The sequence below is a fragment of the Calonectris borealis genome, chromosome 13 (assembly GCF_964195595.1).
Source record: "Calonectris borealis chromosome 13, bCalBor7.hap1.2, whole genome shotgun sequence".
Classification (NCBI taxonomy): domain Eukaryota; kingdom Metazoa; phylum Chordata; class Aves; order Procellariiformes; family Procellariidae; genus Calonectris; species Calonectris borealis.
The window spans coordinates 23389770-23408961 of record NC_134324.1 but is presented as its reverse complement, the minus strand read 5'-3'; the positions used below and the strand labels follow the sequence as shown (position 1 = coordinate 23408961).

Here is a 19192-nt window from a genome sequence, read left to right as displayed (position 1 = left end):
CATTAGACCTGGATGCTAACATTTGATTCTGCTTTCACCCATGTCATATTCATGCCCGAGTCTGGGTTCTGACAAATCCTAGCAAAACAAGTGGGGTTTGTTGCTGATGACTTCTTCCTGTACTGTTTTCCCCACTCGTTGGCCAACCAGTAGCACTAAGAGCATCTCCTAATCCAGAGTAAAAGGCAAAAATGAAAGCATAATTCAGCCCATGTAAAAAGTGTCAGGTTTTATTCAGTAGCAGAACTGTGTTCCTTCCTTTTGCCACTAATTCCTCTGTTCTGTGAGGTATGTGGGGAACTTTGAAGTACTGGCAGAGATGGATGTGTAAGGAATCTCAGAAAGGGACAAATTCCTGTTGATACGTGATATACACATGTCAGGTCAGCCCAGTCATGGCTGACATGACCCAGGCAACTCCTCAGCCGCTCAGAACCAAAGGCAGCGGCTGTATTTGAGCCCCGTGGAAACCTGGCTTCTGCATGCCAGCTCAACGCGTGCCCACACTCCAATTACTGCCAGTTTGCTGTCAGTAAGAGGTGTGTCCTTGGCAGAACACGACAATGCTTCCATTGCTCCAGAGTTCTCCCTCCTCAGCAGCCAGCAGTGGTCCAGTGGGGGGGAAGAACTCCGTTTGAGTAGCAGTTTGCCTGTTGACATGTGGCTGTAAAAGGGGAAGAACGTTATCCGAGGCTCAGTGCCTGCACTCCAGAGGAAATGGATTCTGTGGCTTTGTGGCATTCAGGCAAGTGTGACCACTTCTCTGACCATTTTTCCGATGCCATCGTAGATCTCATGAATGGGGGCATTGCACATGAAGGCGCTGGTGGTCACCAGCTTGTTCTTCACATCCACGTGAATTTCAGTGACGTGTTTGTTCACGTGCTTGCAACCAAGCTCCTTCATGGTCTCAGCAGTCTTTGCGTAAGGCCATCTACAAGAAGAAAAGAGAATAAACCCTGTGTGGGGAAGCTGTCATTACACAGAGCAATTTGATGAAGGCCTAGAGTGAGAATTCTGTTGATTACAGAGATGAATGGTCCCTACAGAAAGCCTGCTTAATAAGATCCAAATCTTTTCCTGTCAGAGCAGTTTCTCCGGGACTATAGAACCAGGGAAACCTCCAGATTACAGTGAGTTAAAAATCTGAAGTGAAGCCAAATTAAGACCTTGGTGTTCCACTCTAGATGTTCCGCTACTTAACTCTGCCCACTCCAGAATTTGTATTTAGGTTTGGGGTTTTTTTTCACCAGCTTCCTACAAGTGACATTACTTCCTAGCCCTTCCTAGCAAGTTCCTTCCCTGCCATTGGGAGAATTCAGTCACAGTTTCCCGTATGAGTAAGGACAGTTTAACTCCCTCCCTCTCTTAACACTACCAAGTCTTGTGCAACCATCCTGTTCCTACCTAGGATCATGCACCAAGAGGTGCATGAGACAGGGTGCTACGTACATTGGGGAGGCAAATATAAGATTGTATTTAAAATAAAGTGTCTTCTTTTAAGCCATCAGAGTTGTGGAAAGAAGTGTACAAAACCACAAACAAATCCGCTGGTACAGCGTGCCCTCTGGTCTGCTGACAAATAACCAAGCAATTCTTCCCGGTACTTGAAGAGTTTCAACTTTTAGGTTTTAACTGTTAAGTCTTCCAAAGGGCCCTGGTTACCAAGTGCTTTGCTCCAGAGGCAGCAGCTGCAGCAGCGTCCGCCTGTGCAGCGGCGTCCGCCCGAGGCAAGCGCGTCGCTGAAGGACGGCTTTTGCCTGGCGTGGGAAGGGAACGAGCTCCCGTGCCCTTCTGCTGCTCCCGTTTGTCCCAGGAGCCCCCGGCATCCTCCCTCCCTGCTCTCAGGCGAGGGAAGGGCGGATTCCTCCTTTCCAGAAACCTGAACGTCTTCCTGACTCAAAATCTCATGTATTCCTTGGCGATTCTTGCAGTCTCGTGTGTCCCCGTGTGGTAAAGTAGCCCCATTACAGAAAACTGTAAAAAGTAGAATCAGATTTCTAATTGTAACACGAGACATACGTAGAGGAATATGTGAGTGGCAAGGGGTACATCAAAAACTCTGATTATTTAATTTATCATCCAAGGTTAATTTAATAAATGCATGACGTGGACCATTCATTCTGAGAAAGAACGTTCAACTCATCACGAGACTTCAGACACCTGGGCAGGACAGCTGAGACAGGGTGCTACGTACATTGGGGAGGCATTGCTGAGTCTGTGATGTTCATGGTGTGATTTCATATCAGCACTCCAGGGTTACTTACTTCTCACACTCTGTGTCATGACCCACAGTCAGCTCGCAACCTGGGAAGATTTTGGCTGCCAGCACTGGGGAAATGCAGCACAGGCCGATGGGCTTTTTGGCAGCGTGGAATGCCCTCAGGACGTCCTCCACCTCTTTGGAGACGATGCAGTTCTTGCCTTGGGTGGCCCAAGTACTCAGGTTTTTAGCCACTCCAAAGCCACCTGAGAAAAGAGAAACAGATTAGACCAGAAGATTAGTACTCCAGGGCAGGAGTTTTTCAGGTATTACTTAGTAGAATGTTAAAATGGGTTTGGTGGATGGCAGCATTTGTCCAATGTTGATAAAAGAATTAAAAACAGACAAGCTGAACCTTTGTGAGCTGACTGCCAGGAGATGAGACATCAAAGCACCTTCCTTGCTTCCCTACAGACTGAAGTGGAGAGGTATCAATGCTCTGTTGAGTACTGTGTTTCACCTATGAGCTCTTTTCTGAATTATGATGGAACATGCTGGCAAGTTTTCACTTGTCTCTTAATCCTTGCCCCAGGCCTAATCCATCCCCACTGAAATCACGTGCTCATACTTTCACTAACGATGAATTGCCAGACTGACCAAGCTTTCTGCTTTTCAGTCACCCCCTCTCTGTCCCAGCCTCTTCTCCTGATAAGGAGGTAGGTGTGCTCGTGAGGGACGGGACAGTTTTACATCCAGTCAAAACAAAGCTCAGCAGATGGTACAAAGGGTAATTCAGTTGGCAGTTATCTGCCCTCTCCTCTTGGGATAAGCTCCTGCATTGCCATGTTCTCTTTTAATATAAGTCCAAGCTAGCATGCCAGTGCCAGCACAGATGGAAGATGTCTGTCCTTCCAGTCCTCCCTGCCTCCAGCCTGTCTTCTTCCCCAGTGACTCTGCCCAGTTCCTCTCCAGCCCGTGACTCCCATGTCATTCAAGGCTTGTGGCATTTCTAAGCTGTTCCCAAGATTTTGGGCATGCAGACCGTGCGTGCCGTCCTACCTGGTATGATTAGGGCATCCAGCCCCTTGACATCCAGCTTAGCTAGATCCTTGATGTTGCCTCTGGCTATTCTGGCACTTTCAACTAGCACGTTGCGCTTCTCCTGAGTTGGCTGCCCTTTCACATGGTCCACCACATGCATCTGGTCAACATCAGGAGCGTAAACCTCTGCCTGGGGAGGGAGGAGAAAGGTCTATTATCCTTCAGTCATGTATCCTAAGCGTGTTAACGGTCATAGGTGGTGAATGAAAATGCTTCAGGAATGCAGTGACCTTCAGGCTCACCTGTATCTGGCATCAGGAAGGTTATTGTCATAGGGAGGAGAAAGGAAGAAAGGTCTTTTGTAGCTTCTGCGCAGGAACATTTACCCTGACCTTAAAGGAATGAGGGTGTGGTTAGGTGAAAGCAAAGCAGCTAGCCCATGCTGCTTGTTTTGGGGCCTGAAGTGCTGGAGAGGGAGCAGTGACTCCTTTGCTTCCTAGGAAAATGAGGTGTCCCAAGAGCCATCGGTGAAACCATTTCTTAGAGGTTTCCATCTGCATCCCAAGCAGTCATCTTCACCGGGGCGGCCCCAGCCCTGCCCCAGCTGCCCCCACAAAGCCGGTCATCCCCATCTATGATTCTATGATCCCCTGTGGGTGCTGACTACCCAGCAAGCCACTGTCAAACCACATGCCTCCCTCAAAGACAGGACTTGGAGTTTCTTCTCCCCAACCACTGTTTTCCCAAAGCCAGAGTATTTCCTTTTCTGAAAAATGCCTCCCCCTCCTTCAGCACTGTTTCAAGCTCATGTGCAGTAATTAAGAGTGGAGGACGGCAAACAGATGGGCGATAGATTTTGGGACTGTACAAGCTTTGCAGTTCTGAGCCCCACAGTTTGAGAGGATGTTAAGGTACTCGGAGGTGTCCAGAGGAGGGCAACCAAGCTGGTGAAGGGCTGGAAGGCCTGTCCTATGAGGGGCAGCTAAGGACTTTGGGTTTGTCTCGTTTGGAGAGAAGGAGGCTGAGGGGTGACCCCATTGCTCTCTGCAGCTTCCTGAGGAGGGGACGTGGAGAGGGAGGTGCTGAGGTCTTCTGCCTGGGATCCAGGGACAGGACGCCTGGGAATGGTTCAAAGCTGCATCAGGGGAGGTTCAGACTGGACATTAGGAAGCATTTCTTTACCGAGAGGGTGGTCAAACACCAGAACAGGCTTCCTGGAGAGGTGGTTGATGCCCCAAGCCTGTCAGTGTTTAAGAGGCATTTGGACAATGCCCTTAATAACATGCTTTAACTTGGTCAGCCCTGAATTGGTCAGGCAGTTGGACTAGATGATTGTTGTAGACCCCTTCCAACTGAAATAGTCTATTTATTCTATTCAGTGTTATACTATGCTATGCTCTGCTCTGCTATTCTTTGTTTCCTTAGGCAAGCATGACTGAAAAAGAAAAGGAAGGGGTTGGAATAACTCCTGAGTTCCCTCCACCAGAGGTCCCTGCCGATCGAGGGATGAGTGCGGGATGGGGCTCCGAGCCTGCCAATTCAGGGTACGGCAGGAGGGAAGCGACCGCAGCAGCTCCAGGAAAGAAGGGGCAAAATTGTAGACAGTAGAGAAAAGGTTTGGAGAAGTCTCAGCTTTAAGCCTAATAAAGAATACGCACTTTAAAGGCTTTGGAAGTGGGTGGGCTGGCTCTGCAGCACAGGTACATCACCACTGTGCCTTTGTATTTAATAGAGCAATTCCGATTCCCAGGAGAACGGCTCTGGGGTTTGTGGGTGGCTCAGAGCTGAGGGTAATGTTACACAGGACTTCTCTCCCTCCTCCAGTCTTGCAGAGTGGCTATCGTGACTGATGGCATATTAGAGCGGCTGCTTAAGGGTCACCTTTTTTACCCCTCTTCAAGCTCAATTCACAAGAACTTGTCTATTTTCAGTTCTAATCTTTGGGGCTTTAAAAAGACGAATTTCAAACAGCCAAAACCAATAGTAGTCTTTTAAACAGAAATACCAAAGCAGAAAAGAGGAAGTGTAAGCCAAAAAGAATAGAGAATGCATTTAGGAAAGTTTGTTTCAGAGTTTGGATACCCTCAAGACAGAGCACCAAGCCAATCCTCTCATGCAGAAAAGCTGTGAAAGCAAAGCAGAGACCGGGGAATTCTCCATGCTCGCTGTAGCCGCTCCTACTCTGTGCCGTTTGCTTTGACTCCAGTCACTTATGCTTTGCAATTACCCTAGCAGCAATGGGGATCTTGTGATTTGTCTGGCAAGCTGCAGAGCTCCTTAGGGACAAGTACCTTCTGCCAGAGAGAGAGGTTGAAAAGCAGAGCAGGGCAAAAGGAGCCGGAGGTGGGGCAGGAGCCTGCCAGGGTGCCTCTTACCTGTGCCCCCTCCCTGCTGAGATGCACCAGCACAGCAGAAGACTCGTGGATCTCACTCCCGTCGTACACCCCGCAGCCAGCCAGCACGACAGCCACTCTCTTTCCCATGGTCACAACCAGAGCAGGAGGATTCCCTGGAGAGCCCCAAATTGCTGTGCATCTCTGTTCAGTGCCTGGAGTCTTTTATAGCACGATCCCTCCCCCAGGAGCAGGTGGGGCCAGGAGGGTTGGACTGAATTTCTTACTGGCAAGAAGGTTTTATTTCCAGTGCCACAGGCAGGGCATGTAAATATTATTTGTTTCCTCAATTAACTGCTCCCTTGCAGATCTTCCTCCCAGCACGTTGTCTCCAAAGCATCCCCAGCTGACGTGACCTGTTCAACAGAGCAGCTGTGTTTTTCCTTCTCAGCTGTCGATTTCCATTCTATTTCAGACTAAAGTACCAAAGTCGTTGCACATAAGGTGGTATCAAAGGGAGCCTGCCCAGAGCAAGTATTCAAGCCAGTGCATTCTTCTCTGTGCCCCATTTTTTTAAACCCTATACTGCATAGGCAGCCTCAGTCTTTTAACACCAAGATTTCCTTTTCTGACCTTAAATGTCCTTATCCTCATATCCCATCTCTCAAGAGCAGACGTTCTGCACTCAATTGTGGTTGTTTCCTGGCGTTTGGGTCCTGAAGTTAGAAATTAATACCTTGACTCACCATCAACAGTACCATTTCTCCGTTTGCCAGGAAAGCGGTACCAGGAATTGGCAGCACCCTGACCTCTGCAGGGACATCTGTCAGCAAGATTCACAGCATGTGATGGGGAAATGCCCTGGCTCATGCAGAGACTTGTTCTTCCTTGTCCTTGATATGCTCACACCTGAGGTGATTATGTACCTCTCTATTTCAACTTTGCACTGCTGAAATAACTGTGGCCTGTTGAAGCTGTCTTGCCATTCTTCATAGAACAAAAAACTTCATGCAACATGGCTGAAGAATGCTTTTTGGGCGTTATTTGTGACAAATTTTCCTTGGGTCTTTATCTATTTAGAAGAGAGATGAAATACATCCTGTCTATAATGAAATAGTGTTTTGGCAAGTTCGTTAGTTGTAGCAGGCATGAGGAAGATACTCATTGCTAATGCACATGACTTCATTTATGGTATGCATCTCTTAAAACTAGTGAAATCGGGCATCACATAATCCTAGCTGCTACCTATACAAGCAGGAACAAAAAGCACATGAGAAAGGACTTGCAGTCTAGCTAATCTAACACAAGCTTTTCCTTTCAGTTACTTTTATCACCCAGAATAGGAATTAAACTGTGAGATATGTGTGGAAAACTCAAAGCCTTGTCACTGTTGTTTGTTGGTAGCTAAGGGATTCTAACTGTGGTTTAGAAATGTATTATTTCCTCTTGCATGAAAAAACAGCTGAATCATGCTGCAACTTGAACAGATAGTTTCTTCCCCCTTCATCTGGTTAGAGAGCAGTCCCGTTAATGATGGAACAAAGATAGCCAGAGGCTGATGATTTAAACAAACTTACTGCTTGCTGCAAACCACGTCATTTAGCTCTGCCTGATTCAAACTGACTGAGCTGGTTCCCCTTACTGATATAATTGGTTAGGTGTAACTGGACAAACCAGGCTTGTTCCAATGCTTGCTTCCTCATGTAATAAAATCTATCTCAATAGACATATTGAACCTAAAGATCTACCTGCAATGAACATATTCTTGATATATAATACTTTTCAGCTGAGTTATTCCATTCTGTGTGGGAATGTCTGCACACATTTATTATGGTAGAGGCATTGGGCTTTAATATTAACACCTTGCTTTAATCTGCATTAATATTCTAGTGAAGATGAGTGTGAAGGAACCCTGTTGCCTCAAAGCTCTTCTTGAAGGGTGAACACAGTTAAAGATTACTGTCCTCCAAAGCACTGAAGAAACCAGGAAGGTTTGGGGCCATTATAGGGATCCAGCTGTGCAATGGAAGCATGCCATCGTGCTCCAACTGGCTCAGAGAGCAGGAGGAGCAGGGTCCTTTGACATTATCTGTGGACCCTGACAGTCTGGGGTTGTTCTGGATGCTGCTACAGATCCAATGCCTCTTGGATGATCCTGGAGACCTGTCTTTGAGTTTGTGCAGCTCTAAGTCCCATTTCCAACAGCTTTCTGTCCTCCAGTCCTGGCTGTGAAGCATGGCTTATGGGGGAACATAGAGCAGGATCTGCCGAGAGGAACATCACAGCTTGCTGCTGTAGGGCCTCTGCAGAGTCATCCTTGACCAGCCCAGTAATAGCGTGAAGCTCTTTACACTGTTCTGCATCTTTTATCTCGTCAAGAGGCTGAAAGTGGAATTTGCTTTAACGGGGGCTGATGGGAACAGGAGCTGAGTCCTTCATGGGAATAGGCCCTACACTGCTCCATTGCACACAAACCAAACAGTGGATGAACGTACATACATGCAGGCAATGTTGCCCCTGTTTTCCATCAAAGCTCTGTTAGCTCTCACAGAACAGTTCTCTGCCTAATTCCCACTTGACGTGTGACCCAACATGATCCCGAGGCCAGTGTCCGCTGCTTTCTGCAGCCTCTCTCCTCCGCTGGTGAAGACCTTTATGCCCTGATCACATATTCCCCGTGGGAAGCAGTAGGAAGCTGTGAATAGGTCCTTCGTGTCGTCTTTGGGATACAGCAGCGATCGTGGCAATGACTGATACTCACTGCCCGCACGGTTCTCCTGGGAAGCCAGCACGGCTCCTCTAGATTTATGCTCACACTGATGGTCTCCAGACTGCATGTTTGCATTGACACCTCCCTCACGAAAACCACTTCGGAGGAGTTCCCTGTGAGTGTGCGCAGAGAGGCTGGATTAGATAGATGTGGAGTGACACATGGACAGAAATCACCTTTAAGGGAATGGCACTGAATCTGCCCAGGGTTTGCCCAGCACAGGACAGCGGTGCCAGGCATTCATAGCTGTGACAGGGACAAACAGCAGGACCATGGCCAATGTTAGGAGAAATTACTGGTCCCCAAGGAGCTCCTGGGCTTGCAAAGCGCTTGTTTGCTCCAGCAAGATGGATTCTTTAAAAAACCTTAATTTTAACCAGTGTAATTTCCTCACTGGCAGTAGCAAAAAGGCAGTAATAGTAATAAACCCTCAGCGTTATTTTTCAAGTGTCTTTTTTAACAAGGGTTAATCAACAGTAAAATTAACAGTCCCCTGGAGGGAGCTACCAGCAGTCCATGCTGACTCACAGACTGAAATTTATTGCAGCAAGTTTGCATTTCCTCCCGCATGCAGAAGGGAACACTAACAGAAGATGTTTGTAGGGAAAAGGGGTGGAGAGCAGGGAGGAACGCAGGCCAGCGGAGTTGCTTTGGTTATAAAGAGCTAGGGAGGAAAGAGAGGCAGCATTTCAGCCCGCATCTGGGTCTTCAGCGGACTCTGCGATGGCAGACAGAAAAGCTGAGTCACTGCATTCCTCCATAGGGCTCTTGGGCATTTCCGCAGGTAGGGATCGAGTCTTCTTGGCATGGGAAGATGGGGTTGGGACTAGCTTTCACGGACAATCCCCTTTTCAAAGGGGGCTAAAGAGTTTGTTTATTCTGAATCTTCTCTTGCCTGGGTAAAGCTTTTAGAACCAGAGATCCCTGTGCCTATTTCAGCAGCCAACAAAATATTTGTCTTGGCTTTAAAGTGCTGGCCTGAACTTTCCTGGGTGGGAAGCAAATCAAAACTTTTTGGTAGTCATTTCCATAAACGATCTTTATTTGGATGCACCTTCCTCTCTTTTCCTTTTCTAGCCGCTTTCCCTGCAGCTCTGTGTTCACTCCCTCTCATTTGCTCCTTCTTTGCGTTTCATCTTTCTGAGTGCTGCCCCTTTTCATTTTTAGGCTAGTTTTCTGTAGGCACAAGGCTTATGTGATCATCTGTAGAGTGTGCGTGCCTCTGTCTGCCTTTTGTGTAATTGGAATCGGAGAGCTGATTTTTACCTTTATCTGAAAACAGGGGAGCACTTTCAAACATGATTAAGTTCAAGTTTCTTAAAACTAGGCACCCAGAAAGAGGTGAGACCTTGGACACAAACCAAGTTACAACACCCCCCCCAGCTTCTTAGATTTCATTGTTTGCAGATCTTGCACTATCATTTTTTCTCTATTCCCTGCTCTTGCCACTCTGGTTCTCTCCCGGTTTTTTGGGCAAAGTTTACAAGCTCTCTCTTTTTTTCCACCTCCCTTCTCACACACAGGATCACTCTTACTGGCAGTGCATTTCTACAGTTTACCCAGAGCAGCCCCTCTGATCCCCAGCACAGCTCTAGGAGTCCTTCTGTTGATTTTATCGTCTCTTTTGGCGTATGCAGGTAAGACTCGGAGGATGGCCAGCTTCAGGGCCTCCCCCTTCTATAGCTTTGCATGTATTTGGTCTGTTTGCCAACAGATTTATACAAACCGTGGCAGCCTTGCCAGACCACTGATTCATTCTAGAGGAGTATGTCAGCACAGCAAATTTTTCCTGTATAGGCAACCAAAGAAATCAAGGTTAGTTTTGAACAAGTGCTTTACCAGGATCTCTGGGAGTTTTAGCAGACTGAATACATGATTTCTCTAAAAATGGTTCCCAGGCTTTCTCAGAGTACTCTAGTCATCTGTGGATTGAAATGGCATGTCAATGTGTAAATGCCAGGAGATCTACTTACCTGAGAGAAAAAATCACTGGCTATAACAAAGTCCACACTTTTTAGAATGAATGCTGAGTTATTTCTCCTTTTTAATTCAGAGCGATGAGGACATGAAAACCTAAGATTTGATGCTGGTATTTTTTCCTCTACAAAGCAGACAGCTTGGGAGAGACACTACATATTTTAACCCATAAAACAGAGTTCCACCTCTTCTCTCAGTCAGTGGTGGCACAAAGCATTAGGAGAAAGCACTTAGAAGCAGCTGTCTTGGTGGGACTATATGGAATGGACCACTGGGCAGGTGATGTTTCACAGTTGGTGGGAATCAACAGTCTCCTACCAAAGGCAGGAATTTCTGTGCTCCCTTGTTCCAAGAGATGCATGCTTGTGTGATTACAGTCCTCTGTAGCTTGGGGACTCATTCAGCAGAGCTCTTGCTTCCCTTCCCAACTTGAGTCTGGCTCACAAAGCTATACCAGTTTGAGGAAGAAATGAAGCCTAGGTCCATTACAAAGCTCCAGCTTGGAAGGAAGCTTTCAGGTCTGTCCGTGCTGATCGGTATCCTCACAGCTTAGCAGTAAAAATAAGGTATTTTGTGATGTTGTTTGGGAGTAGTATGTGGGTTCCATTCAACTTGAAGCATTTTAAATCAAGGTCCTCATCATTTTGGGGATCACAATACCAAACAGGATAGTTCTTGAGAAGGAATGAGTTTTGCAATTCCTGTGCTTCTGTCTTCTGAGAAGGCCCAATTATTTTGGGGGATCCAGCAGGTTGTATGACACTTGTGGTTCAAACATTGGACCTGACAGCTTACAGCAGGAACAAAACAAACCACCAGGTAACTCAAAAGAAAGAGGTGTCAGGACTTGATTTGCGTTAATATATTGAGTTTTGTAGGCATCATGAGGAAGATAAGACAATGGCTTGTTCAACCTCGACTTCATTAGGGCAAACTGCGTGCCAGGCCCGGTACAGTGCTTAGTTGAAGGAACGCAAGTACTTTGAGCTCACCTCAGGCATTCTGATGAGCACAAAGTGTTGTGCTGAAGCAGTCTTTACGGTCATGTCTACACAGTGTAATGGGGCATGGTGCAGACCTACCCAAACTCATGATAGCTCTGTCTAGCATCATGCAGGACCTGTGCAGCTCCATGCTAGCATAGTGGTCATGCTTCCAACACGCCATGTGCCTATAGCACAGCTGCCTGTCCTAACTACTGCTTTCTGTAACCTATTGTCTCGAAATCACAGTTCTGTCCCCATTGTCATTTGTTTCACAGGAATTCGGAGAAGCCTAAGAAATGCCTCCCTGTTCTTGTCTCTCTGCCTGACCATCTCAGTGTTCTGGTGTGGCTATGGAGTGCTCTTCATCCTGGGAGGGCAAGGAGTTTTGAACGACACTGGTGATTTCCGCAATGCCCTGGTGCCTGGCCTGGTCACATTTACTTTGGCACTACTCATTATTGCAGTGGTGGGATTCCTTTGCAGAGAGGTCATCCTAGCTATGATTGCTTCTGCTGTCTCACTTGCCAGTGCTCATGAAGTTGCCATGCGTTATAGCACAGCTTTTGGTTCCTCTGCTGTGGCTTGCAATTATATGATTGTCTGCTTGGTTGGTGGTTATTTTGCTCTGGGAAGGATTCTCTATTTCCTAAGCAAAGAGAAAATTGCCTTCCCTGGCACAGATCTGGCCAAGAAAAAGACCCGTGACCAGATCCAGTCCACCAGTGGCAGCCTGAATCATTTTGCAGTCACAGGTCTGATCCTGAACATGCTGTCTGCCAGTGTCTTTGGCTGTAAGCTCCTGGGTGTCACTGGCAAACTATTTATCGGCCAAGTGCCCTGGCTGTGGGCAGCTGGGATCTACCAGATTGGCATCTGCATTTTATCATACCGTGCAATGGATGTGCTAATGGCTACATTCTTTGGTTTCACTTCCATCCTGAAATTTGCTGGAGGCTATTGCCTTCTGTACCCAGTCTGGCAACCAGAAGAGCCATCTTTCCCTACTCCATTCCTGGTGGTTTTCTCAATTCTTTTTGCGGTCTTGGCTCTTTTTCTCACTCTTAAGAGCCCAGTGGATGGCCTGTATTTGCTGTTTTATGTGGCCTACTGCATTGCATTAGCTTGCCGTCCCAAAGGATTTTTTGAAGGTGGACCCCAAGGCGTGGATGTGGCCATCTTTGTGGCCTCAGCCTTGATGACTCTAATTCACCTGTACAATGTGAAAGCAAGTGCCAAGATCCCAACAGGGAAGGGTGCAGTGAAGGCACTACTTGCTCGCAGCAGTTTTCTGAAGCTTCGTGAAGGGGCAGACCTTCACGCTCCCTACCTAGGGTATTCCAAGTATGCAGATGCAGAAGTACTTGGCTATGCATGCAGTGTCCTCGCTTCTTTTGCTATAACAATGACAGGGGACCCCCAGGCTCCACTTGCTACTGTTGTAATTCCATGGGTAGTGGTAGCTGGTGGGATCCTTAAGCTTCTAGGCGGCTCAGTGGCCTTTGCCCGGGGTAAAACCTTGGAGAGCAGTGCCTTCATTCTCTATGCTGTCATGTGGATCATCTGGGGCTTGACAAGATATGGTGGCCTCTCTGGCACTACCAGAAGCTTCCATGCAGCGGTAGGCATCATTGCGTTCATGCTCTTCAATGGCTTCATTGTCTTCTGCACTCTCTTCTTAAACATCGCCTGGTTCTTTTACTCCCTCACTTTCTTGCTCATCGCTGTCAGCTTCTTGCTGGATGCCATCCATGCTCTTCCAGCTGGTTATGACATTGCTGCCACTCTCATCTTCGGTCTGGTCAGCTTTTACTGCTTCCTGTCTGCCCTTTTCAACAGCACCTTTGAGGGTTCCTGCTTACCAATGGGTAGGCCCATTGTGCACCTTAGTGGTGTGGGGGGAGGAATGACCAAGTGCCTTCACCTGCCTGCCAGGAAAGCTTCCTCAGTCAAGAGAATTGCAGGTAAGGGAAATACATAGGGCATAATGTGGGGGTGGAGGGTAAATTCTGGGAGGTTTTGTAGCAGCACATTATTAAAAGAACAATTTTCCAATCCAGATGTGGAAACCATGATGATCTGATGACATTTTGACCAAGTGGGCCAAGTTACAAAAGTCATTAGAAGCTAAATACACTATGGGGGAAATAGGACCAATTCCTTGATAGGAGCTGGGTTCAGCAGTGAATTTGCTGCCATCTCTCCTGTATCATATCCCTGTCTGCTCATCCAATCTGAGATACATGAATCCTCCAGGCTGGGGCTACTACTGAAAGCTTTGTACAGAGAAAGCAAGGCAAATGCATGGTGCTTGGTCTCTGCACAGGGCTGAATGACTTCTGGCCCTGATGAACGTGGCCCAGAACTCCCCTAAATGCCAGATCTCCTGTTGGATGAATGCTAGAAAATGCACTGTCAGAGGAAATGGTTTGTTAGTTGGGAAAAGGAGACGAGAGCACCGAATTGGCTGTTTTGTCTGTGACAGCTCTTTTGAGAGTTACAGCCCCTCACTTCTAGTCACTTAAGGGGTTCTGCCCTCTTCACCTGCCAACAGATATCCTGAAGAACGGAGGGACTTGCGGCATCCCCACAGATACTGTGTATGTGCTTGTGGCAGCCTGTAATCGGCCTGATGCTGTGGAGAAAGCTCACCAGTAAGTATTTGTCTTGCTGTCCCAGTGAGGGCTTCCTTGGCCAGTCTAAAGAAGCCTCTGGGACTTATAGCTGCTACTGAGTACTGGCTACAGCAACCATCGGGAGCAAAGAGACACATAGCTTAGCCTTCATGGGAGCAATAAGGTGATGAGCCTGGGGGAGAAGATCCGAATGAGGAAAGGAGGCAGTTGAATTGTCTTCTAGGATATTGAAGGCTCCTGGCAGGTGGTGGAGCCAGGTAGCTTGGATATCACAAGGAAACACAAAGAAGTGGCAAATGGGCCAGGGGATTATTGTACATATTTGTAGGTACATATCATCATAACCAAAATCCCTCTCATGTTTAACAAATGTCTCTAGTTGTACTTTTGTAAGCAGCTGGGACCCCTCATGTTGGTGGGGTTTCCTCAGAACTTGGGCAATTGGGATTTCTGCCCATCACTACACAAGAAGCTAAAACCTTGATTTGGAGTAGGCATTCCTGATTGGGAGTAGTCATTAATGTCCCTTCCTGTCAGGTCGTCTGTTGAATGATGACAGCACTACAGACTGGTGACCTGGGACAGAGCCTACACACCTTGTCTTAACTCTAGGCCTCACCATCACAATTTCCTTTTCAGCTTGAGATTAAATCCCCATTTTACTTGAGGCTCATTTTTCTTGCCTCCTTCCCAGGTCCAAGCGCCAGGCTCAGGATCGCCCCATGTCACTCTGGATTTCTAGTCTAAAGCAACTGGAACCTGCAAAGCATTTGTTCACTCCCCTCCTCTGGGACTTCATGGAGGCTGCCTGGCCATCTCCTATTAGCTTGGTGGTTCCCAGAGGTGAGGAAATGCTGTTACTTCCAAGCTCTCTGGACAGCTTTGGCTTTGAAACTCCAACTTTAAGTCATGCATCCCTGCAACGCCACATGGTCCATGGCGGTAGTTCTGGTAAGATCATGGTGTTCGGACTAATGTACGTCCGTAAGTGCTGTGTGACTCTTCCTTGTGCAGGTGAATGGGTGGACTTCCTGGGAATGAAGGACTCCGCTAAATACGTCGGTACCCCTCAGAGCATCGCCATCCGCATCCCCGACTGCTCTGTCACCACACACCTCATCGACTTGGTGAGTGGCCAGAGCACACTCATCCCAGCAGCATGGGTGACCAGACCTTGCCATTCCACTGTCTAGGGAGCAGGCTTGTTGTCAGTCACTAGCACCCAGGTCCTCTGGCCTGCTGCAGGAGAGAAGGACAGTGAGAGGCTGGAGCACTCTGCCAGTCCTCTTGGCATGTCACTTCTCCTCTCTTGTTTCTTTTCTCAATGAAGTGAGGATCCTAGCATGTTCAGACAGGTTTGGGGAGTGAAAAGTGCTAAAATGAGTAACTCCCGCAAGAAAAATATCATTAAGAAGGGGTGAGGTATGCAGGCAGCTGGTACCTGATTTTATTGCAGAAGAGAGGGTAAAAGGAAAAACCACCAGGTCAGAAAGCTGGAAAAGATGTAATTAACAGACACTTTGTCTAATTTCCTACATAGAACACTTCTGTGGCAAGCACGGGCTTATCTGAAGCCAGAATAACTTCAGAAGGTCCGGAATGTGGCGAGAGGAACTGTGATACCCTGCATATTCTGCTCATTACTAGGACAGACGTTGTAGGTCTTTGACAATTGCTATTGCTGAAAAACAAAATGCTCTTTCCTGATCGACATCTGTAAACCCCAATTCAGCAGGGTGTTAGTCACTCGTACACAGATTTGGTGGGACTGTAGTTGCCTACAAAGTAGGTGTCTCTACCTGGGTGAGTCACACTGAGTTCTCTTTAGAGTCACAGAGACTCACTTGAACTTCAGTGAACTTCAGAATTCAAGTAATCTGTTTTACACAGCAAACAGAGCTTTTATTCCCATTTTTCTGTCACCAGGTTGGCCCCATTGTGGTCACATCAGCTAACCCAACGGGAGAGGCAGACACCACACACCACAACCAGGTGTATGCCAAGCTGGGAGATAAGGTAATTGGGGCTCTGTGTCTTTTCATTCCGGCTGGTCCCGAAAGATGTGGGGATAGAAGAACACAACCACTTTGTTTCCAGTAGGCAAATCAATAGAAGATATCAAGAATCTGGGAAAGCACCTCATTAAAAACATCTCATGGACACTCCTCATGTTGGTGTCATAGTGAAAGAACAGTGTAAAATACAGAACTTGATGGGAAACCAAAATTCTTCTAATTTATACAGTATAGTTATGGCTTGGCAATGTGAGTTAGTTCATCTTCCAACAAAGAATGATATGAGCAACAAAAAAATGCTTCTTTGCTTATAAGCAATAAAACCACTGATGGCTGAATGCGTCAGGGCTCCAGCTGGCATTGAGCTGTCGGAACACAGGGGATTCCCATCTAAAGCTGAAGCTGGTCTAAAACTGGTGCCAAAGCTCTAAAATATTCCTGGCTTTTAGAACTTTCATAAGTTCTGGAAGTACAATGGTCATGGCCATTCAAATGGCTGTCTTTCATTTCACTGCGAAATCCTGAGTGTACTATATTTTGTATATTCGTGGCAGCTTATGTGAGGGTAGTTTTAAACAAAAGGTGGTACAAATCTTCCGCCTGTAACTCCTCAAAAATCTGGTTTTCTACACATTTGCTTTGTGGATGGGACTTCTTTAAAGCTCCTCAGCTGATGTAAACCTGCCTTTGCTGTACTGCTGACCTACACCCCATAGAGCTCTCTCTCTCTTTGCTTTTATTAAGTTCATTCCTTCCAAATTCAGCCCTTAGTTAGTGTCAATACAGTGGGGTGGGAAGGAGCAGAATTGCCTTTGATAATAATTACCTGCTGTTGAGAGGGGAAAACCACCCTCTCTTTTCCCAAGTGCCTGAGGGGAACTTGGTGTGAACATCTGTGGCTCTTCAGGTGGATGCAGTTCTTTGTGATGGGCCTTCTCCAGAGAACATTGCCTCCACTGTTGTGGACTGCACCAAAATCGACAGTGGAAACATAGGATTCTTCAGAGTCGGTATCATCCCCAAGTCTCAGGTAAAATTAATCTTTGTTTTATTTCTGCTCCCTTTCTCCATCTCCATTAAGTGGGTTTCAGACTTGGGGTTTCCTAGTTCCATAAGGAGGTGAAGAAATCTATGATGGCATGAGGAGTTATCATAGGGTGGTATGAAAGAGCAGAAAAACAGAGTTCCGTGTTCTGATCCTGCCTCCGGACCACCATTGCACTTCTCTGTGCTAAGCACGTTGCTGAGGGACGTGCGAGGTGAGACTGATTCGTTCGTGGAAGGAGCTCCAAGATCCAAAGTCGTGGACCTCCACGGGGCAGGCTCTCCATTTACACCTGTCCCAGAGACCTCTGAGCAGACAGAAACGTTTAGTGTAATCCCAAGACTGAGCCCAGACACGTAGCTTAAATCATAGAATCATTAAGGTTGGAAAAGACCTCTAAGATCATCCAGTCCAACCGTCAACCCAACACCACCATGCCCACTACACCATGTCCCTAAGGGCCTCATCTACGCGTCTTTTAAATACCTCCAGGGATGGTGACTCCACCACTTCCCTGGGCAGCCTGTTCCAATGCTTGACCACTCTTTAAGTAAAGAATTTTTTCCTAATGTCCAATCTAAACCTCCTTTGGCACAACTTGAGGCCATTTCCTCTTGTCCTATCACTTGTTACTTGGCAGAAGAGACCAACACCCACCTCACTATAACCTCCTTTCAGGTAGTTGTAGAGCGCGATAAGGTCTCCCCTCAGAAAGAGAATAGGGCATTATTTCAATAGCTGGAGAAGAAATTAGTGCTTTCCCCTAATTACTAACCCACTCACAGCTGTGTTTGCTAATTCCAGGTGCTGCAGATACTGGAGCAGGTGCAGAAGAAACAGACATTGGTTCCTAACAGTGGCACCACAAAAGGCCAGGAAGAACATCTGAATCATAGCCATGCAGTGCACAACGGGGTGGGCATGGCTGCCTCGGAAGAGACGGTGCCGGTGCAGTCCACCGATGACGGCTGCGAGAATCGCACTCGCCTCTGACTCCGTGCAGGTCAAGCAGTTACGTGCTCACTAGGAAGGTGTCTGCTGGAAAATGACATATCGGTCAAATTGGGGAATGGGAGAGGTTTCCCAGCTGCAGGGGTGACTTATTCATCTTTCTATGGATACTGCTAAAATACCCCCGTGCAGAGCTGACTTACAAACCAGAGTCACTCAGAAGTAAAATTTTCACTTACGGAGACAGCCAGCTTTCACTGAAGATCAGACATAACCAAAGAAAGTGTTGTATCGGTGACTGACTGGCCCCAGTGTAACCAGTGTAACAGAGCTTTTTTCCTTTCACTGGGAGTTAATACCTTCAGTTTGGGACACAGAGTAACGTGAAGTGTTTCATGATTACATGTTGGGGGAAAAACACCGCATGAAACTTGAAGTGGGAGAGGGAGAAGGGAAGATGTATTCAGGTACTGTGCTGGTGAATACAGTGGACTTTCTAAAATAGGTGAGGCAAAGCACGGCCTCGGGAGCTGGGGCTATCTTCTGATTTGTCTTCTCAAAATGGAGGTCACAGAACCCAACACTAAAAAGAAATGCCATTATCTGAAATGCCATTTTGTGTATTTCACAGTCAGTGTGAGGGTGGAATTACCGTTTTGATGACTCCAGTAATATCTCCTTAGAAGTGCTGGAGCGTTATGGAAGACCCTCCCTTCCCATGTTATCTTATGCAGAGTATGAATTTCAGGAGAATCATCTGCACTGCATTTGAGGATGCTAGAAGCTGGTCTCTTGCCTTATAGCATAACTGTACACATCTCATGGTACGTTTCCTCCAGAGTGCAGATTTAGCGCAGAGTGGTAGCTGCTGACCCAGAGGAGGTGAAAAGAAGTTTCAAACCAAGGCGAGGAGTTTTCCTTGGCAAAGACTGCGTGGCTGGGCAGTTAGTGGCTTTGTTTAGCCTCTGAAAACTGTTGATCTTATTCTTACCTGACTCAGGTGCAAGGTGCTGATCAAACTCCAGCTGAAACCAATGAACTGATTCATTGATTTCACCTGAAGTTCTGCTGGAACTTAAGCATAAATGCTGTGCAGTCAGAGGAGCTCAACCTCTATGAACTACAGCAAAACCAGGTCTTCTCAGCTTGTTCTCACAGAACTGGCTCTCTTCCTGCAGAGAAAGAAAATGCCAGGTAATTGAGTTTGTTAAATAATTTTGCTGGTCTACTTACTGTAT

The 19192-nt window shown here is 47.0% G+C and overlaps 2 protein-coding genes across 2 annotated transcripts; one reads left to right on the top strand and one right to left on the bottom strand.

Annotated features, from left to right (window-relative positions):
• Positions 1 to 214: 214 nt before the first annotated feature.
• Positions 215 to 5771, bottom strand: LOC142087528 (glutamine amidotransferase-like class 1 domain-containing protein 3, mitochondrial). The gene is made up of 4 exons (XM_075161829.1): positions 5620 to 5771; positions 3263 to 3434; positions 2268 to 2469; positions 215 to 934 (listed from the first exon to the last, which is right to left on the bottom strand). Exons 1-4 carry the CDS (start codon positions 5725 to 5727, stop codon positions 742 to 744), a joined length of 675 nt encoding a protein of 224 aa, XP_075017930.1. The 5' UTR covers positions 5728 to 5771; the 3' UTR covers positions 215 to 741.
• Positions 5772 to 9070: 3299 nt separating this feature from the next.
• On the top strand, positions 9071 to 18131 carry LOC142087537 (uncharacterized). The gene is made up of 9 exons (XM_075161841.1): positions 9071 to 9131; positions 9871 to 9984; positions 11586 to 13271; positions 13862 to 13961; positions 14638 to 14786; positions 14958 to 15070; positions 15870 to 15959; positions 16866 to 16988; positions 17808 to 18131. The coding sequence occupies exons 1-9, from the start codon at positions 9071 to 9073 to the stop codon at positions 17994 to 17996; spliced, it is 2625 nt and encodes an 874-aa protein (XP_075017942.1). The 3' UTR covers positions 17997 to 18131.
• The last annotated feature ends 1061 nt before the right edge of the window (positions 18132 to 19192 follow it).